Here is an 18666-nt window from a genome sequence, read left to right on the forward strand (position 1 = left end):
TGCAAATTTTACAAAGATTTCCCCCTGCTACCATGATTTCTAAAACCTTAGCAAAAACATCAAGATATGACAAAGTCTCCCCTTGTCTGTTGGCTATGATTCTTACAATCAATCTCAGCAGCTTAAACACATTGGTATATCAAACAAGAATATGATGAGCATGAGAGCGCCCTCTGTAGCGTGACTACAATGATGGTGAGATTTAGATAATACTTACATTTTTACCGACATCGTCTTTAGATGACATAAGATCTTCCAACTCAGACTTCTGTGTTTTGTAATTACGTTCTACATCAGCCATGGCATCCTGCATCTCATCTAGTTCTCTGGTCAGTGAAAAGATCTGAAAAGACAAACCACGGTCAGAATATTTGAAAGAGAAAACCATGGTTACAATATTTGAAAGGGGAAACCTTGGTCACATTCTTTGAAAAGAAGGGAAAAAACATGGTTACAATATTTGAAAGGAAAACCATGATTAGAATATTCGAAAACGGGAGAATCACATGGTTAGATTATTTGTAAGGGGAACCATAGTTACAATATTTGAAAGGGAATACCATGGTTACAATATTTGAAAAGGCATTCAAGTAACAAACTTCACATTGAACAGAGACGCTGAACAGACAATGAAACCCTTTCATAGTGAGGGGGGTCAATCTTTACTATCTGTATTGTGTTTATTTTCCTCGGAAACCTTGTCGTCAGTCTCACTGAACTTAATATCTCGTTGAGTCCAAACTACATGCTCATGCTAGAAAGGCTGTATTATAATATACTGTGACAAGTCTGAGTTTGTCTAATCCAAACTACATGCTCATGTTGGAATGGCTGTATTATCATACAATACCTTAGTTTCTCTGTCTCTCAATTCCTTCTCTGCTGCTTCTTTTTCTAGCATGAATCTCTCTTTTGCTGCCTTCTCGTCATTCAAAGTCTGATCAAATTTCCTCTGTCTCTTTTCTAGATTATTCAATCTGGCTTTCTCACTGTCCAAGTTAACCACTAAATCATCCACCTATATACAAAAAAACAAAACAAAACAAAACATAAATACACACATCAGATGTTCACAGTAAAACTGTGTGTGTGTGTGTGTGTGTGTGTGTGTGTGTGTGTGTGTGTGTGTGTGTGTGTGTGTGTGTGTGTGTGTGTGTACTGTGAGTGCATGTGCATACTTCCATTATTCAAATTGATTATGCACAAAAATATTCTACTTCTGAAAACTGGTAGAACAAGATTTCACAAAGTGAGCTACAGGACATCAAAGTCTTACCTCTGCCTGTAATCTCTTCTTAGTCTTTTCTAATTTATCACTATGGGCCTGTACTTCTTCTAGTCTGGTAGTTAAAGCTTCCATATCTTTGGCCGTTTTCTTCTTATTGTCTTCCATGTTATCCATAATGATGGCATCTTCCTCACATCTCTTTTTCAAGTCACCAACCTGTTCATGTCAATCATATTGTAAATCATCACTTTTTTGTTAAAAGGTAGGTAGGCCAAATCTGCCCTGATTCAGGCATATTTTTACAAGGGTTCTCGACCACAATCATGGTACATGTTAAGGGTGTCTAGACATGTTTTACCCAATTTCCTCCATTTGTGGTCAAGAGTCCGAAACTTTTCAACTTAGTCATATCTTCTGGTGATCAGATTTGTTATCATTCTGGAGTTGGTTTTTTTTAAATTCAAAATTAGAAAAAATTTACACCTCACTTTCTCTTGTACTTACAACTTAAATTTTACCATTGTCCTTTTAAAAACACACAACAAATCTCACCAGAGTCACATTATGACATCTTAGTTTGTGCTTACATGTGAACTCATTGAAGCCACTTGTTTCTCCAGTCCTTTCCTGGCTTCCTCCTCTTCATCAAGTTGGTCTTGTAGATTTTCTCTCTCATCTTCCGCTTGTCTTAGTTTGGAACTTAGAGCCAACTTCTGACGAGTCTCCTCATGTAAAGATTCCTATCAAAAAGTTCAGCAAAGGTTCGTAAAGAATACAGTACATATCAAACATTCTGAAAATGTAACATTCAATTCCTGAAAAAGCGTCATCCAGGAAATCAAATTTGCCGAAAATACACTCATTCCCCAAAACTATTTCAAAACACAAAATTTGAAAATTAATAGTACCATTCATCAGTATAAAAGCACATAGAAATACAAAGTAAAAAATAATGTTCAGCAAAAAATGTTGCTAAAAATTATTGCTAAATGTAGATATGAGGTTTCCAAGACTTTCGCATTTTATTTTCATTATAGTCATTGCTGGCCCAGCAAATAACATAATCATCATGGGATGTCACACCCCCCCCCCCCCCCCCATATCACAAATTTACTGAAATAATTGTTCATCATTACTTTATTGTACAATTGATTAACATTAATTCCTCAGGAATTTATAAGTTATACCTATGACTTTGAGTAGGTCTATGTTATAAGAAAAGGAAGGGGACATTACATCAAAAGTATATATGTCTGTAAAAACAGGGCTTTCAGTAACAACCACCATGACTTTGGAGAAGTATGTCTTACCTGTATGTCTGTCAATTGGGCTTCAAGCGATGACGATGACTTAGAAAACTGTGCTGCTTTGTGTTCAGCTTCTTCCAACTGTACCGTTACATTCTCCAATTCATTGGATACTTTGCCCAGTCTGTCTTGAAGTTCAACTTTGACCCGATCTAATTCAGATACTCGGATACTGTACTCTTGGTTCTGTGAATCTAACACTTTCCTCTTACGTTCCGACTCCTGTTTGGCGGCACTCAGTGTCTTGATTTCATTGGCCATGTCAATGTTCTCGGCCTCCATGGACTGCTTTGTCTTGTCAATAGAAGACTTAGCCTGTGAAATGAGAGGAACCACATGTTGATGTTGAAGGAATGGACAGCGCCCTCTTACAATGGTTTTTAGACATGATGAATGTTTAGGCTGACTTTTACAAGATTTCAAGGGTGGGTAAGTTGCCGAGGTGATATTTCATCACAAAATACCGTAATAATTTTATGGCAGTAATCCATACAAAGGAACTTAAAGCAGCACAAATCTGACTGGTCTTTAGCTATAAACATTACACTGTTAACTTGAAAAGGGCAGTTAGCAGGCTAACTTTCCTATATAAAGCTACAAATAATCTAATTGCTTTTCAAGATGATGAACTACCCAAATCATCATCACGTTCTACTAGGAGAAGTGTGCCTGGTTCTTCCATCGTATCGATCATTGCCAAGAAAAACTGTTATAAATATTCACTTATTCCTCGGACATTTCCAGAATGGAATCTCTCACCACTTGTCCATTCAACAATCAAAGACAACAGACAGTTTCAAATCTGTCCTCTCCAGCATTGATATCACCGATCTCATAGATCCTACTCACCTGAGCACGGATGAGACCTAAAGGACACTGCTAGCATTACTGATAATCCTTTTTGGGTGTTTACACAGTATAGAAGTAGAAGTAGAAGTATAACGTCTTTCATAGAAATGATTTATGATAACATGCAGCGGATACATACCCTTTTGACTGAGTCCAACTGATCATTTAGTTCGTCAACGATGGAATTGTGTTTCTGCCTCATTTCAGCGATTGAAACTTCATGTGAATGACCTTCTTCCTCTAGAGTTCTTTTGAGTTGAGTTAACTCCGACTCGCGTTTATTTCGTAATTCTTGTTGAGTCGCGGTGGTATCCAAGGAATCTTCTAATTCTGATTTCAATGCTTCCAATTCCTAATGGATAAGGTAAGTAACACAACTTTTTATAATTTGAGGCATTTGACTCCCAAGTGCTTATTACCATCAACTAATACAATTGTGAATTTTATATTCAACTGTTGCATTATGCATGTCTACTGACTTTCATGAGGCGACATTATGTCCATGGCATGGACCTCCACTGAACAATGAATGCAAAATAAGTTTCAACTCAGTATATCGACAGTTGAGCGTTATGCTAGTGATGGAAACATGGAACATGGAAAGACTCTACACAACCCAAAGTTTATGAAAATGTCTTCATCTCCAAATGCATTTCCCTTTAATAAGTTTGAGCAATTTGGTGCATACCTGCTATAACAAACTAAACATTGCATTGTGGGAATCATCAGTTTTAAAGTTGCCAGACATAGTGACTTACCTCACTGAGATCTCGTTTGTGCTTGTCTGCTTTAGTTCTGGCCTCTTTTTCAGTGTCCAAATCTTCTTGTGTTTCTTGTAACTGATTTTCTAACTCTCGTAGTGCCTTCTGGGCAGTTATTTTGGCGGCTGTTTCTTCGTCACACCTACAATAATACACAGAAATATTTTCAATGTCTGTCAACTAGGACACAAAATTTTATTCCAAATATGGTAAGTTGCCTTCCAAATATGGTAAGTTGCCTTCCAAATATGGTAAGTTGCCTTCCAAATATGGTAAGCTGTCGTCCATTGTAATTTACAAGCTATGATCACACTTTCTGACTCAAATGTCTGAAGAAAGCCGCAGGTTGGAACGGCAGAAACTCTTTGGGGAAGAGGTTTATCTAAGGGTATACTGGATAGCAGTACAAATAAGAAATTATACAAACTTTTGCATAAGTGGTCAAAACTGCATATCTTATAAAAACAGTCATCCCTTTCCTTTTTGTATAAACTTACGAAAATTGAAAACTTCCATTTTGTTTCCCAAATGATAAACCATAAAATTCTATAATTCCTTTAAAAAAAAACCACTCCACGGTATCCGAATAGGGACAAGTGTCGTATATAGTGTTCAAGGACTGTACGCAATACCAATCAGGTTTATGCTAGGGGGTCTAGCCCCAATCAAACCATCATCCTAACTCCCTAGCTTGAATACAAATGTGTATTTATTGCAGTCAGTTCACTGTTCTTCAATCTTGCCTCCAAATATTCATAAAAATCACATCAACTTAAAAGTTTGGTTACCTACCTGGCTAAAGCATGATTGAGTTCTCCTTCACGTCTCACTAATTGGGCTTGTAGTTCGTGAATTTGCTGTTTTAACTCGGCTATTTGCTCTCTTAAATCACTTATTTCAGCTTCAAGTTTTCTTCGTAGCTTTTCTAGATCGGAGCGTGTCTGTTTGCAAATAAACAAGTTAATAATCACTTCCTGTAAGGTTACAAGTAAATTACGACACTACACAACACTGTTTTTGGGAGCAAACCACCAACTTATAATTATTAGCATAAAACTGTGGATTCATGTAAACTTTTATGAACTGTGTCTATCAGTGTCATATATACCTAAGGCCTACTCAACATCGATCAAAACAGGGGTGATATCACCTGTGTCACTTATATTTATAAACAAGTTTTCCTTAAATACCTATATCCTAGGGATCAACTTGACAGGAAATACATATATAAAAAACAATTTGAACCAAGGATGCCTAGTACAAATGGAATGAAAATTTTTAAACTTCAGAAAGTACATGTACTATTCTCTTTCAGATGATATCGTACAAGAGATAAATAACTATAGCCACTCAAAACTCATTACTCTACAGACAAAACAACTCTGCAACTTAAATGCTTGTAAATAAACACACAATATTTAACATTTAATTCAGTTCGAACTTAGTTTCCTCAAAATAAATTAGCGCAAAACTTGTCAGAAATCAAATCAATTTTTTATACCCAGCCACTATAAATAAGATGAACCCAAACTTACTCTTTCTTCTCTCCTGAGTTTATCGTCCAAGTCCTGGATGTGAGATTCATGTTTGACTCTCATTTTACTGAGTGACTTGGCTTTATCTTCTTCCTCTGCTAGGTGATTAGACACTTCATGTAGTCTGTCTTCCAATGATTTCTTCTCCTTGGTAACCTGTCGTTCAAACAATTTAATCCAAAGTTCAGAACATTTAAGATGTGAGCAAGGGTTGACGAATGGCAACATTAGAAGTATACAATGTATTCCCAGAATGTATATCCCTTTACAAAAACAAACATTTTTGTCATTTGTCAAAATGTTGGAAAGTTTACTTTTGTCCGAGTTATAACACAGTAAGGAATAGGGTAACACTGAATTCTGGTGCATTACAAGGATTTGTGATTTCACTGGTTGTCAAATTGACAAAGAGAGAACAAGTCTACGCCATCAAACAGTGGACAATAACAGTTGATGAAGGCCTGGTGATGGAGACGAAATATATTACTTTAAAAATAACATTTTGTTCAAAACTATTGTAGAATTTCTAATCTACATTAGTGTATTCTCTAATGAGCGACAAAATTCTGAGGTTAGAGTAACCACATTCTATGTGGACCATCAAAGTTTGGTGTGTCAGTAATCACTAGAAATAATCAGTGAGTATCCTTCATATAAACAGTGACAGTTGGACACCAAACCATCCAGTAAATTCTGAAGATTTTTTCTTGTTAAAACAAACCACGCTCCAAATTCATTTATTTTCTATTGTCTCATATAACAGATACCAATCCCTTCCGGGTCTCCAAATGGCAAATATAGAAGTGGTTTGTATGGCACACCTTGACAGGGCTCCCTCAGACACAGGCAAATCCCTGAGAGCACCCCTCACACATCAGCCAACCCCTTTTGCAGCAAAGGCCAAAGAAGGCGGAGCAACACGATGATGTATCTGAAGTCTACTACACAAGGTTTTACTACCAGTCTCTGAGCCCTCATGAAAAATGTCTTGGAAGAAAAGGGGGAGACGAAGAAGTCCAAATACAAGTTTACCTTGGCATAGCCATCTTCAACCACTGCTACATCTTCTTCTAATTTCTTTATCTTGGCATCTGCAGTCACTTTCTCTAACTGTAGTTTCTGTCTAGCTTGTTCCTCCTCTTCTAGCCTGCAATGAACATAACACAGTCAAATCACAAATATTCACTGTAAATGACATACTATACTATACTACCCAATAACCGTTTTTCACACCTAGGTTTTAATAATAATTCAAAAGTAGGTCTTTAAAGGCCGAGGTTCCAATCCCAGGTTCTTGTATTAGTATCAGTGGAGCCATTAGGATTACACAGGATTATTTTTTTTTTGTTCTGGGCCAACTTTTTCCTATAGCTTTGTTAGACAACTGTTTTTCACACCTAATGTTTTCATCCTTTTCCAAAACTGGGCCTTTAATTTTAAACTTATCGTTCACTACTTCCGACATATATTAGCATACTTACTGTTCTTCTAAGTCTTGTACATTCGAAACAATTTTCTTCTTTTCGTTGACAAGTTGTTGATTTCTGTCTTCTTCCTCTTCAATACGTGCCTCTAAATCATGTAGGATTTCTTCTAACTCTAGTTTCTTAGCGGCTAGTCTCATCCTCATCTATCACAGAAGAGGCAAAACAGGAGAGTTACACTCCAAATATAAGTCTTTGATAAACTTTGAATCACAGACCTAACTTATGGAACAAACAATTTAGTTGTTAGTATCTAAACCCTTAAAGCCCAATGTCTGAATCCCCCGTCTTGAAATACTACTATCATATCACTGAGCCATAAGGTTTACTTAATAGGAATATTCTTGTCTTCATGACCAACTTTTTCTATTGTTCTGCCAGATACCAGCTGTTTGCGCCCAGATTTTTTATTCTATTCAAACACTGGCTGTTAACCCTTTCAGGACTAGAAACTTTCCTGACAAAATTTTTGAACAAAAATTCTTGTTTCTCTGTAATTTTTGGAAGAAGATCAACTTTATTTTAGACCAGAATTCAAGAAATATTACTTCCCAATGAAGTAATATTCTTAAATTTTAGAAAATGTTCTTACAATCAAGTTTCTATTTATTCCAATGTCGTCTCTAGGAATGACAGGGTTAAGTTAATGCAGACCTGTACTCAGATAATGTTAACATTCTAGCCTACCTCTTCAGCTTCTGCACTGAGTTCAGCTTCAGCCTGTAGCTGTTCAGCTAGGATAGTCTTCTCTTCAACAAGTTGTTGTTGTTTACGTTCCAGTTCTGACAAATCTTGCTCTTGTTTTTCCAGCTTATCCTTAGTTTTCTTCAGTTCATCCTCCTTGGCATGCATTTCTTCGTCCTGTCTGGTCACTTGTAGCAGTGGTTTCACCTACAAAAGTGACATGAAATTAGATTTATACCAACAATGGCAGGAGATAAAGAGTTGCCATTTTACATATTGGTGTATATTGCATATTAACCTACAATGTGTATATAGAGTCAACTGAAAGTACTGATTACGTTGATGAGGGCTTAACAGAGTGAATATCCATCGTAACCTAGTGATGTGTGTTCTCATTCTGTGTGTGCCTGGGTTTGTCTGTGTGTGTTTGTTTGTTTGTTTGTTTGTTTGTTTCTGTGTGTCTGACCACATCCGTCTCTTTCATACACACATCCACATACATGTCGTTGTGCCTTTTCCGTATTTTATCCCCACTATCCACTCTGTTGCACATAACCAAATGCAGTCACACATGCATGCACAAATACATACATAGAAACACACACATCAACACAATGTTCTTGTTTACCTACTATCCTATACTACACACACACACACACACACACACACACACACACACACACACACACACCTGATGTGCCCTTCACCTGGTTTTTTTGGGCCTCATCTCCATTCCCTCTCTATATTTCCCCTTCCTCAAATCCTCTGCTATATCAACCAACGTAACAATCAATTTACTTTGTGATAGCATGTAAGTAAACCAAAAGATGGCGTACACATACCTTTGTAAACAGTCTCCACCATGGCCAGTTCCTCAGTTTCAAGTAAGCAAGACAGTTACGCTGGATAATTCTGATGGCACTCAGTTGCTGTAAACGTTTCTGGTAATTCCTGACACAACAAAGTAGTAACATTTTAGTCTACATGAAAGTCATAAAAACAAGTCTTTGGCATTGGATGACAAAGCCCCCAACACTAATGTGCTGTTCAACAGTGTCTGAAATATGGCCAACAATTCGTTGGCAATCGATGGAAGTTCACAACATTATATATATAGCAATGTCTTCTCAGAACACAAAGTGATGTTAATAATATAAAATATAGAATGTACACATGACTGCACTGGTGGACGATGTCACCATGTCTATGAACTTCAAAAGGTCAAAGGTTAACACAAGAGTGATGTCATACCTTCTGGCAAGCATTCCTCTGCACTGGGCTTGGAAGAGGACGATAATCTCTGTAAGTTTGAGATCTCTCTCTTCTTCTAAATGTGCAAGGACACCAGCTCTAAAGAAGATCTTGCTCTGTCCAACACGGTACAGGTTGGGGTCCAATTCAAGTGCTTGGATCTACGAAGATAAACACACAAAATCAAATTCATGACTTGTTTTCTCACTTGCATCTATTACTTGTGATACATTTGATAGCTTCAAATCATGGGTGGGAAGCAAAATGGTGAGAAAAGAAAAAATATCACTATGGCAAAATGAACAGAATTTTATGGCAATTGAATAGATGATACATTACTGGTCAAAAAAGATAATACGTGTGATATAAAATTGTCAAATACATTCAAAAAGTGTTCACATCATGACCAGACAGTTTGCTACTGTAATGTGGTAGCACATCAATTTTATATCCCATTTGTACACATCACTTCAGTTAACATCTTTTTTCTAGTCCAAACTCTGTGACTGAGTATGTGGAATATTTCTAGAGATAAAATCAGACTTACCATTCTCTCCACTGATTTCCTTCCGTCCATGAAACCCTTAGGGATCACATTAGGAGTGAGTAGTTCATACCTGCAAATAAAGCAAATCATATTTTCAGTGCTTGACAATTGAATAGCAACACAGGTTGTTCATAATCTAACTCGAGGGAGTCCAGGCCAGCATAGAAACAATAACAACGACGAAAGAATTTTAGCACTCCTGTAACAACAACAACAACAACAACAACAACAACAACAACAACAACAACAACAGCAACAGCAACAACAACAGAATTTAACACTCCTGTTGTAAACATATACTACTTAAACAAGGAACTCTTCAAATATTACAGCCAAGAAATTCTGGTAAGAATTCTTGTGTTCATACTCCAAATACTTCAATTCAGTTCCATCATTTAAAGTTTATTTCACACTACAGTACAGGTAGTAAGCTTAACAAGTATACATAACTAAAGAACACAAGTGCTTAAACCTTTACAAATTGTGCATCCGGCACATGTTGATTCATGAACTCAAACGTACATTTTCTTGAAGCAGCTCACAAGTCTTCAATGCAAAGAAAGCTTCTTTTGCAAGGTTTTTGCAGTGTGAAGCCATTTTCTGTTTTCATCAGCATTAGAAACTTCTATTTACATGCAGGTGTTATAGTGATATTATACAGCACTAAATAATACATCAAATATGTATTTTGACACTAAAAAATGCAACACTCTGGAAAATGTCAAACTAGATGACTGCAGCATGCTTACCTCTGCCTGAACTCCTGGAAGACAATTCTATTTGGGAAGCCCTGTCGACAGATTCTGATACCTTCCAACACACCATTGCATCTCAACTGATCTAGTACCAAGTGAGCATCTATCTTGCCAGCCTATGAAGTAAACAAGATGAGAATATATGGAGGGTGATGAGTACATGTGTATATAAAATAAGTACATGTCGTAGTGTGTGTGAATACAAATATGGTTGTCATGTTTCACATGCACACTATCAAAGCAAATGTGTGTATGTTTTCATCATTGGTTTCATTATATTATCACTTGATTTCAATCATTGGACTACAACTGAACACTGAGGGCAGTAGACAGTCTGTAATGGATCACAGAGGGTAGTAGATATTCATATACATTCCCTTCATACTATCAACTGTTGGTGACTTTCCAAAATGAAACAGCAATACTTGAGTTGACATTGTTGGGCTCGATGGTGGCTAATGCCTGTCGTTTATCTTTTCACTTAGTTCAGCATATTTTAACTGTATTGCAATAAAATTACAAAACACTCGCAGACTTGCTCCAAAGATGTTTCAAAATTCCTTACCCTCTTTTCATGATTTGGTATAATACATCTGACAAAGTTAGGGTTGGTGTTTCTTAGTGTCACCATCAACTTGCTGAGCTGTTCCTTGTAGGTTTGACTAACTGTACGGAACATACCCTTACGAGTTCTAGAACCAAAGGCTGTGTCATTACTCATAGTGGCTCCCATACCAACAATGGTAGCTGTCAGGAAACAACACAACAAAGATTAATTTAAGTATTGACATCAGACAATGTAAACATTTCATGTCAACGAGCTGTTTTTTTCTATTCACTACACACTCACTTTCACACTACATATGCACACACATACATGCACATGTGAGCACACATTTTCCATATATGTGCACACGCACACGCACACTTTGAAAATATCAAATATTTGTTTCATTACATTATATTATATGATTTTCACAATTGGTCTTCAGCAACAGTTCCATATTAATTAGTTTTTTTCAATATCCTTAGGTCTGAGTAAAAGTACATATTTTCACTAGTTTTCAAATCATTTTCTGGTCCATCCACACTTACCGTCCCTCCAGATGTTAACAATGAATGGATCTGATGAGTTCTGCATCAGCTGTATGACATTCTCATTGAGTGGATCCATGTTCTTTAACAACCAATTTAGAGCACAGTAATCAACCTACAGAATCAGATACATATACACGTACTCATTAAACTCAAATCTTCAACTGACTTACAAAGGTTGCAGTTAACACACAAAGCACTTCAATTTAGTAAATCACACTCAGCTTTAGAGCTGTCCTTATCAACGATCCTCATCAAAACGGCAATTTCCTATTTTCTGAAAGAGTTTAAATACTTTACATAAATACTTAAAAACAACATTGTATGTATGATGCTCAACACAACTATCTTGGCTCTTACTCCCCATTTCAAAGTTGCTTTTGAGCAGCACTCCAAGTGGCCAAAACTATGCATTCTTTTGTTTTTTTTAAATAACTAGACTATAACTTATCAATTGTAAGAAGGACCACAAGCCTTTCAAATTCAAGCATAGTGGGCAAGCTTTTGAACAGCACTTCAAGTGACCAAACTGCACAATCTTTTGTCTTTTCAAGAACTAGACTATGGCTTATCAAAGATAACATGGATCCCCAGCCTTTACATTTTAAGCATAGTATGCTTTTGAACAGCACTCTTAGTGGCCAAACTGTACGATCTTTTGTCTTTTCAATAACAAGACTCTGGCTTATCAAAGATAACATGGCTAACTAACCTTGCCAGCGTAGTGTATAACCTGGAAATCAGCCTTGTCACGTATATCAGGCTTGCAGAACTTGAAATGGTTGGAATGTTGTTTCATGAGTTTCTCAACAAATGTTTTGTCTGTTGCTTTGGGGAACCAGCATTCCTCATCCAACAAGGCAAGAATGCCCATTGGCTGTGAACAAAAAAACAAAACAAAGATAATTCTCTCAATCAATACTGCAGTATAGAGCACACCGATAATAACCAACTTTCATGTAATATTAGTAGATAGTGTATATACATAATATTATTACCCACAATGTATCTATGAGTGTTCTTCATCATCCAGGTATGTAGTTAATAACAAAATAATCACAATCTATCCTAGTGGACTTGCTGTTGTAAACGACAATGTTTGCATATCACATGATACTGTATATCTCAATTATATTGGCATATTCTATTATATTCATATATCTAATGAGCAGGGACAAGCCATTGTATCAATTTACATGACATTTGCATATCATTTACATATAACTTGTCCCCTATAAAATTTACATACAATCTGCATATAATTTGCATATTATCAGAAGCTGACAACTTACTTTCTCAATAAGGTCAATGCATGGTTGAAGGTCAAGTCCAAAGTCAATAAACTTCCACTCAATACCTTCTTTCTTGTACTCTTCCTGTGGTTAAAAACAGAACAAAACAAAATTTGGGTTGGTAGACCAAAATGTGAAAATAATGGCTAGTTCCCATCTATTCAACATTCATTATCCAATAGACTGACGACTTTACTCAGGAACTAAATTGATTGGCTAATCCAAATCTGCATATAAGCATATTCACATCTGTTTATTGATAAAAATAAAGAGACGACTTTATGGAAGAACTAAACTGATTGGTTAATACACATCTGCATGATGACCAATTCACATTTTTTTTAAATAAATAAATGGTGAATCAATTGAGAATTTGTTATCTGTAACATCTATTTTACATCCTGAAATGAAACCCAGTATATCAAAATAATAAAGAATAAGAAATACTGATACTATCTGTCTTTCCACTCCGACGCAAGGTTTGCAACTAAAAAATACAACCTGCTGTAATATGGAAAGTTACTATTGCTGCAGTTCTTTATGCACCAATCACGACTTTCCTTATGGAAAGCTATGGGGCACCTTGATGTACAGCTGTTTTAAACTCGCATTCTATTGGTCAATCGTTTGTGAAGAAGTATTCTATTGGTGAATGGTTTGAAAAGTATTTTGCTATTGGTCAAAATTTTGATAAGTAGTTTTCTATTGGTCAATAGTTTGAAAAGTATTTTTCAACAGTTTGTAAAATAATATCCTATTGGTTAATACTCTGAAAGCTAGTATTCCATTGGTCAATCCTTTACTCACCTGTTCTAGGATGAACATAGTGTGATTGAACAATTGTTGTAGTTTCTCGTTGGTGTAATTGATGCACAGTTGCTCAAAGGAGTTCATGTGGAAAATTTCAAAACCAGCAATATCCAAGATTCCAATGAACGATGCTCCTTGTCTTTTGGTTCGGTCTAGTGATCGGTTGATACGTGATACAATCCACTTGAAGTTGCGCTCATAGAGTGCCTTGGCAAGTGCTTGGGTAGAAAATTCCACCTGTGGAACATTTACAAGATAGACAGATAGATGTAAGTAAACTATTTTTGACCTCCCTGAATTTTAAGTCTATTAACAATAATCTCAATACGATGACAGGAATGACAAATACGTAGACATTACCATGGAAACTGAATTTCCAACAAATAAGATGAACACAAACTAAAACTATTGTTATTGTGTGTAGTTTTGTGGATATAATCACCCATAAATACAGTGTAAACACTGGAAGTACCCCAAAAATTTCACCTGGCAGATAGTGGAAGTCTGTAATAATAAATGCTGGTGAAAACTTGCTATCAGAACTGCTATCCTACTGTGTGCATAATTACCATCTTGTAATAGCTTATATCAAAATGTTGTTTTAGTTTGTGTCTAGCATTTTAGTTCAAAGCTTTCATTCTGCAATCGCATTTTCAATTGAACACTTTCAGTGATTCACCACTGTTGCCAAAGGATCTTCATTTATAAATTCTGTAAAGTTCATAATACTGAACGATTCACGAAGAAACGATTCAAGGTGAAGAAAGTTTAAATTAAATCAGAAATCATAAAAAAAATATTTGTAATCCCACTCCGACGCAAGGTTTGTAACTAAAAAATACAACTTGCTGTAATATGGGATATTTACTTTTGCTGCAGTTCTTTATGAACCAATCACGACTCTCCTAACGGAAAGCTATGGAACACCTTGATATACAGCTGGTTTAAAAACAAGCATTCTATTGGTCAAGAAAACTATCAAGGTCATAATTGCCTTTATCTAAGCCAATCATGGCAATGTTCCAAATGTCTATGATTTATCTGATCTTTGGTTTGTGTGTTTATAAACTAGTAGTCTATTGGTCAAGAAAACCTGTTAGTCAAATTTGGCTTTATGTAAGCCAATCACAGACTGTATTTCATTTGCCTATGACTTACCTGATCTTTGGTTTGTGCTTTATGTACATAATCTCTTCCCACTTTTATCTTGGGTCGTAACAGAGCCTTGGTAAAGTCTGTCACATTCAGTCCAACCAGACGGCACACTTTCTGAGCCACTGAAATACAAATACAAGTAAACGTGAGGATTTTAAAGCATAACTGTCTCTACTTCATGTATACATGAAACAAAACATAACTACTCTGTATTTCGGGCTCAAACTATCCCTAAGTAAAGATTTCATTTGATGACATAATCGCTCAAACTGTATACTATATGGCTAACTTCCCTAAACTGTCGTCAATTCAAACACACACCATTCTTTGCAGAACTTGTGATCCCACTCCGACGCAAGGTTTGCAACTGAACAATACAACTTGCTGTAATATGGGATGTTTAATATAGCTGCCGTTCTTTATGAACCAATCAGGACTTTCCTAACGGAAAGCTATGGAACACCTTGATGTACAGCATGTTACAACAAATGAAAAGTGTTGACTTTGCCTGCTTGTGGACCAATCAAGAATACAAAAATATTCATACTATGACTTCACTAGTGTTGGTATTTGATCAGAGCAAAAACACAAGGGATCCATACTGACTGTTTACTAATACTTCAAAAGTCAAAAAGTGACCCAAAATGAGGCAGAAGCAGACACTTTACTGTGTGAGTAAGTTTCATAAATGTAACCAAGCTGATGAGTGTGTCCCCATGATCTATATACTAGAGGCATTCTCTGCTGTTTTGTCTATCACTGATCTTGTCGTGTTTACCTAATTTTATCTAGGCACAGTCTTTTCTTAGCTTATGTTATACAAGGTCAACACTATTCATTCTACAGTTGTAAGTATTGTGAGATCTGGTGCTGCCTTAGCATTCTCCATACAAGCAAAGTTAACGCTATTCATTCTACAGTTGTAAGTATTGTGAGATCTGGTGCTGCCTTAGCACTAGCCATACACGCAAAATCAACGCTATTCATTCCACAGTTGTAATTATCACAGAATACAAAGCTGTTACCACAGATCAAAAGAACGTCAAGTTTATAAGGTCTGTTTAATATGATAAAATACTAACCTGTGTTGTCAGGCAAGGTAGCCTGGTCAGAGTTCCTCTCTTGTTTGAATGTCATGTTGCCAAACAGTAAGCTAGCAGAAACCACTTTCATTACAGCTGTAGAGGGACAAACAATCCATAAATTAATCTATGTATAGTTAAAATGTCAAAATTTCATTAATTCAGTACATAACTTACCTTTTATTTATTTTATATATACACACAAACACCGACACAGATACACACACGCACGCACGCACACACACACACACACACACACACACACACACACACAATGGCATACATACACACACACACACACCTACATTATTTATTTTGTGCTCTTTTTATCGACACAAAAATGATAAATTTGTAATCCCACTCCGACGCAAAGTTTGCAACTAAAAAATACAACTTGCTGTAATATGGGATATTTACTTTTGCTGCAGTTCTTTATGCCCCAATCAGGACTCTCCCAAAGGGAGAGCTATGGGGCACCTTGATATACAGCTTTACTAATTATAAAAAACCCAATATTTTGATTGGTTCTCAATCAAATCAAATGGTTATGATGACACTTTAATTGAACAGTTCTATGACTGGATAACAAGTCCCATCAACAGCTGATCAATCAAATATGTTCATATTCTTAGATAATCTTACAAGCTCACTCAAAAAACAACAACTTATATACTACATAAAGTAAGCTATTTGGTGGACACAAACTAAAAATGATTAAATGTGGTAGATTACATACACAAGTGAGTGATAAAGGTACTGTGTTATGTGATTACAATCACCCAATGAATAAGATAGTGTAAACACTAAATGAGAAGTTGAATGTACAACCACTTGAGGAAAACTTGCTGACCTACTATAAGCATAACTACATCAACATCCATTGCTAGCATTCATCAACATGTCACAATCATACTTTTAGTTTGTGTCAAGTTTCCTAATAGCTGACTTGCTGTCGTCATAATTTATACGTTTTGATTTCCAATCTCCACCCATACCATCAGCAGGAATTTGTACTTACATGTGACGTCATCATCGTTCATACCCATGATTTTCATAGCATCGATAGTACTGGCAAACTCAACGTTATCATCAACACCAGGTACAGGAATGTGGCCATTTGCAAGATATACATAGTTATTTACCGGTTCAAATAAATATTCCTCTGTGTAAAAACAATATACAAAGATTAACAAGTCAGTCAGTCAGTGATCAAGACAAAGCAGCCTACACTTGTCAACTTTTGGCAAACATTTCTAGAAATTCTTAAAGATAAGAAAGTCTATGATATATTTGTGTCAGAAAGCAGTCCATAAGAATTATAAATTAGTGACACTGTTCATACTACTATAGCGTATAGTCAAAATTTCATTTATAGTGTCAATTACAGGAAAAATCTGCCTTTTGCAGAACTTGTGATCCCACTCCGACGCAAAGTTTGCAACTGAAGAATACAACTTGCTGTAATATGGGATGTTATTTTTTGCTGCAGTTCTTTACGCACCAATCAGGACTCTCCTAAGGAAAGCTATGGAACACTTTGAAGTATAGCATAGTTATTACTACAATTAGTACACTAAGTCTTTTTAACTGTCACTTCCACCTTTGCCACCACCATCCCCACTGCCATCACCCCCCACTGCTGCCACTGCCACCGCCACCACCACTGCCACCACCACCACTATCACTGCTTCTGCTGCCATCACCACCGCCGCCGCACCACCACCACCATCATCATCAAGGATGACAAGTTTATATCTGGCTTAACCCTTAGCTGAGGCATACACAAACAAAATAATCACATGGGCATAGTGATGCGATCACACCTGAATTTCTAACAGAGATAAATTGTTATATCAAAACTTACTTTTCTGTGCACTTGTAGTGCCTTGGAGTGCTTGGTAAAAGATATGGAAAGTTCTCTCTGTTTGTGTTTGACGTACAACACGGGCCTTCTCAAGAAGATCTGTACCTGGCTAAGGAAACTATACAATAGGTGAGACGAAGTCTGTACAACTAAGAAGGCATTGTAACACACCCTCCTCTATTTAAAACTTCTTCTTCTCTACTAAACACACCCTCCTCTATTTAACACCCTTCTTCTCTATTTAACACCCCTTCTTCTCTATTTAACACACCCTCCTCTATTTAACACCCCTTCTTCTCTATTTAACACACCCTCCTCTTATCAGTGAAGTTGTAAGGATTACAAAGAATCGTTCTTTTGTTCTAGACAAACTTTTTCTCTAGCTCTGACAGACAGACAATTACATAATTTTCCACATAAATTCCAATCCTGCACTCCGTACTTGGACATTTAAAGAATGTGTATTCTAAATAGAACTTAAGATTGTCTTCGTTTCTATTAAAGCCGAAATGTTCCTATTCAATATATATAATCTTGAATGATAATAAAATTGTTAATATAACAGAAAGGATACATGTCTCTATGCTGGCACCAGCAATGAATCCTGATGTGTCAAAGTTGATGCGAATAAATTTACCCTGTAAAGAGAAAATATCAAAAGTACATTAAACAAGTGTTGTCTTCTACATGTGATTGTTATATCAAAAATAGACATCAGCTCTATCAGATATTTTTGTAAAACACCTACAGGTTCATCTTAGTCTGACAGTGAATGTTGTCAAGGAATAGTCTGTATAAAACGATACTGTGCTGTACGACTAGCTACCAATACAGTGACCGATTAGGGCTGAATGACACACGGTATCTTACAGTCGAGGCTAGGCAATGCAAAGGCCATACAAAACAGTTATAAACAGCATTAGTTTTCCAACAGGCCAGGACTTCAAACCCCAGTTCTCACATTATT

At 36.3% G+C, this 18666-nt stretch overlaps 2 protein-coding genes across 2 annotated transcripts in view; one reads left to right on the plus strand and one right to left on the minus strand.

Moving 5' to 3' along the window:
- Positions 1–18666, plus strand: part of LOC144435696 (uncharacterized) — a 443695-nt gene that overhangs the window by 73572 nt on the left and 351457 nt on the right. The gene's annotated exons all lie outside the window — the stretch shown is intronic.
- The window catches only part of LOC144435697 (uncharacterized), a 66241-nt gene that overhangs the window by 9547 nt on the left and 38028 nt on the right, over positions 1–18666 (minus strand). The window contains exons 7-32 of the mRNA XM_078124304.1: positions 18274–18337; positions 17700–17798; positions 16854–16997; positions 15836–15931; positions 14757–14875; positions 13596–13835; positions 12789–12872; positions 12209–12373; positions 11497–11611; positions 10967–11148; positions 10396–10517; positions 9647–9716; positions 9100–9260; positions 8691–8799; positions 7852–8055; positions 7162–7310; positions 6713–6827; positions 5681–5836; positions 4938–5086; positions 4143–4287; positions 3524–3736; positions 2539–2850; positions 1816–1968; positions 1277–1444; positions 851–1018; positions 218–343 (exon numbers count right to left, since the gene is read on the minus strand). Of these exons, the coding sequence (XP_077980430.1) occupies positions 218–343; positions 851–1018; positions 1277–1444; positions 1816–1968; positions 2539–2850; positions 3524–3736; positions 4143–4287; positions 4938–5086; positions 5681–5836; positions 6713–6827; positions 7162–7310; positions 7852–8055; positions 8691–8799; positions 9100–9260; positions 9647–9716; positions 10396–10517; positions 10967–11148; positions 11497–11611; positions 12209–12373; positions 12789–12872; positions 13596–13835; positions 14757–14875; positions 15836–15931; positions 16854–16997; positions 17700–17798; positions 18274–18337 (3828 nt within the window). The remainder of the gene's footprint in view (positions 1–217; positions 344–850; positions 1019–1276; positions 1445–1815; positions 1969–2538; positions 2851–3523; positions 3737–4142; positions 4288–4937; positions 5087–5680; positions 5837–6712; positions 6828–7161; positions 7311–7851; positions 8056–8690; positions 8800–9099; positions 9261–9646; positions 9717–10395; positions 10518–10966; positions 11149–11496; positions 11612–12208; positions 12374–12788; positions 12873–13595; positions 13836–14756; positions 14876–15835; positions 15932–16853; positions 16998–17699; positions 17799–18273; positions 18338–18666) is intronic.

The sequence above is a fragment of the Glandiceps talaboti genome, chromosome 5, assembly GCF_964340395.1.
Source record: "Glandiceps talaboti chromosome 5, keGlaTala1.1, whole genome shotgun sequence".
In the NCBI taxonomy this organism is placed as follows: Eukaryota; Metazoa; Hemichordata; class Enteropneusta; family Spengelidae; genus Glandiceps; species Glandiceps talaboti.